General features: G+C 60.1%; 1 protein-coding gene across 1 annotated transcript in view; it reads left to right on the top strand.

Annotated features, from left to right (window-relative positions):
* Positions 1–1,502, top strand: part of LOC102042166 (CUGBP Elav-like family member 3) — an 11,043-nt gene extending 9,541 nt beyond the window's left edge. Inside the window, exons 5-6 of the mRNA XM_031065301.1 lie at positions 498–825; positions 1,369–1,502. Of these exons, the coding sequence (XP_030921161.1) occupies positions 498–825; positions 1,369–1,496 (456 nt within the window). The 3' untranslated portion in view covers positions 1,497–1,502. The remainder of the gene's footprint in view (positions 1–497; positions 826–1,368) is intronic.
* Positions 1,503–1,847: the final 345 nt, after the last annotated feature.

A 1,847-nucleotide genomic window follows, 5' to 3' on the forward strand; every position in this document is an offset into this window, starting at 1 on the left:
AAAACTCCCCAGGACCCCCTGATACACCTGAGACAACAGCCCCCAAAACCGCCCAGGACCCTCAAAATGCCCTGGGACCCCCACCACTGAGACTTGGGACCCCAAAATCAGAGCTGTGAACCCAAAGCAGGAGCCAGGTTTGGGTTGAGAGCCCCGGTTTTGGGGTGGTGTGTCCATTTGGGGTTGTCAGCCCCAGTTTTGGGATCCTGTGTCTGGTTTGGATTGAGAGCCCCAGTTTTGGGGTCCTGTGTCTGGTTTGGATTGAGAGCCCCAGTTTTGGGGTCCTGTGTCTGGTTTGGGTTGAGAGCCCTGGTTTTGGGGTCCCGTGTCTGGTTTGGGTTGAGAGCCCTGGTTTTGGGGTCTGTGCTGGGTTTGGGTTGGCAGCCCCGGTTTTCAGGTCTCTGTCAGTTTTGGGTTGAGAGCCCTGGTTTTGGGGTCTCGTGTTGGGTTTAGGTTGAAAGCCCCGGTTTTGGGGCCCATGTCTGGTTTGTGCTGAGAGCCTGGGTTGTGGGGTCCGTGTTAGGTCTGGGTTGAGAGCCCCGGATTTGGAGTCCAGTTCCAGTTTTGGGTTGAGAGCCCTGGTTTTGGGGTCCCGTGTCAGTTTTGGTTTGGCAGCCCCGGTTTTGGGGTCCAGTCGGTTTTGGGGACGCAGTCCCAGGTGTGACCCCGCTCCCTCCGCAGGCCCCGAGGGCTGTAACATCTTCATCTACCACCTGCCCCAGGAGTTCGCCGACACCGAGATCCTGCAGATGTTCCTCCCCTTCGGCAACGTCATCTCCGCCAAGGTCTTCGTGGACAGGGCCACCAACCAGAGCAAGTGCTTCGGTAGGGACACGGGACAGTGGGGACGTTGGGGACAATGGGGACATTGGGGATAATGGGGACAATGGGGACATTGGGGACAATGGGGGCATTGGGGACATTGGGGATAATGGGGGCATTGGGGACACGGGGACATTGGGGACATCAGGGACATTGGGGATAATGGGGACAATGGGGACATTGGGGATAATGGGGGCATTGGGAACAATGGGGATAATGGGGGCATTGGGGACACAGGGACATTGGGGACATCAGGGACATTGGGGCTAGTGGGGATAATGGGGACAATGAAGACAATGAGGATGATGGGGATAATGAGATATGAGGACATGGGGACAATGGGGACACGGGGACAGAGGGACAATGGGCATAATGGGATATGGGGTGAGGGATATGGGGATACTGGAGACATCAGGGACATTGGGATATGGGGACATGGGGACAGTGTCCCCAAATCCTCCATGTCCTCCATGTCCTCCATGTCACAACATCCCCACGATGTCCCCATGTCCCCGATGTCCCCACACTCCCCCGATGTCCCCGCAGGCTTCGTGAGCTTTGACAACCCCGCGAGCGCCCAGGCCGCCATCCAGGCCATGAACGGCTTCCAGATCGGGATGAAGCGGCTCAAGGTGCAGCTCAAGAGGCCCAAAGACGCCAACCGGCCCTACTGAGCCCGGTGAGAGCCCGGGACCCCGTGGGACCCCCGGGGACCCCGTGGGACCCCCTGGGACACCCTGGGACCACTTGGGACACCCTGGGACATCCCCAGGACACCCTGGGACCCCCTGGGACACCCCCAGGACATCCCTGGGACACTCCTGGGGCACCCTCAGGACCACCTGGGACCCTCAGGACCCTCTGAGACACCCCTGGGACACCCCCGGGACCCCTTGGGACACCTCCAGGACCCTCTGGAACCCCCTGGGACACTCTGGGACCCCCTGGAACCTCTCCAGCGCTGGAAAACCCGTGGGGATCCCCTCAAGACCCCCTCCAGGACCTCCCCCCAGAACTTCCCCAGA

The sequence above is a fragment of the Geospiza fortis genome, unplaced genomic scaffold (assembly GCF_000277835.1).
Source record: "Geospiza fortis unplaced genomic scaffold, GeoFor_1.0 scaffold567, whole genome shotgun sequence".
Taxonomy (NCBI): Eukaryota; Metazoa; Chordata; class Aves; order Passeriformes; family Thraupidae; genus Geospiza; species Geospiza fortis.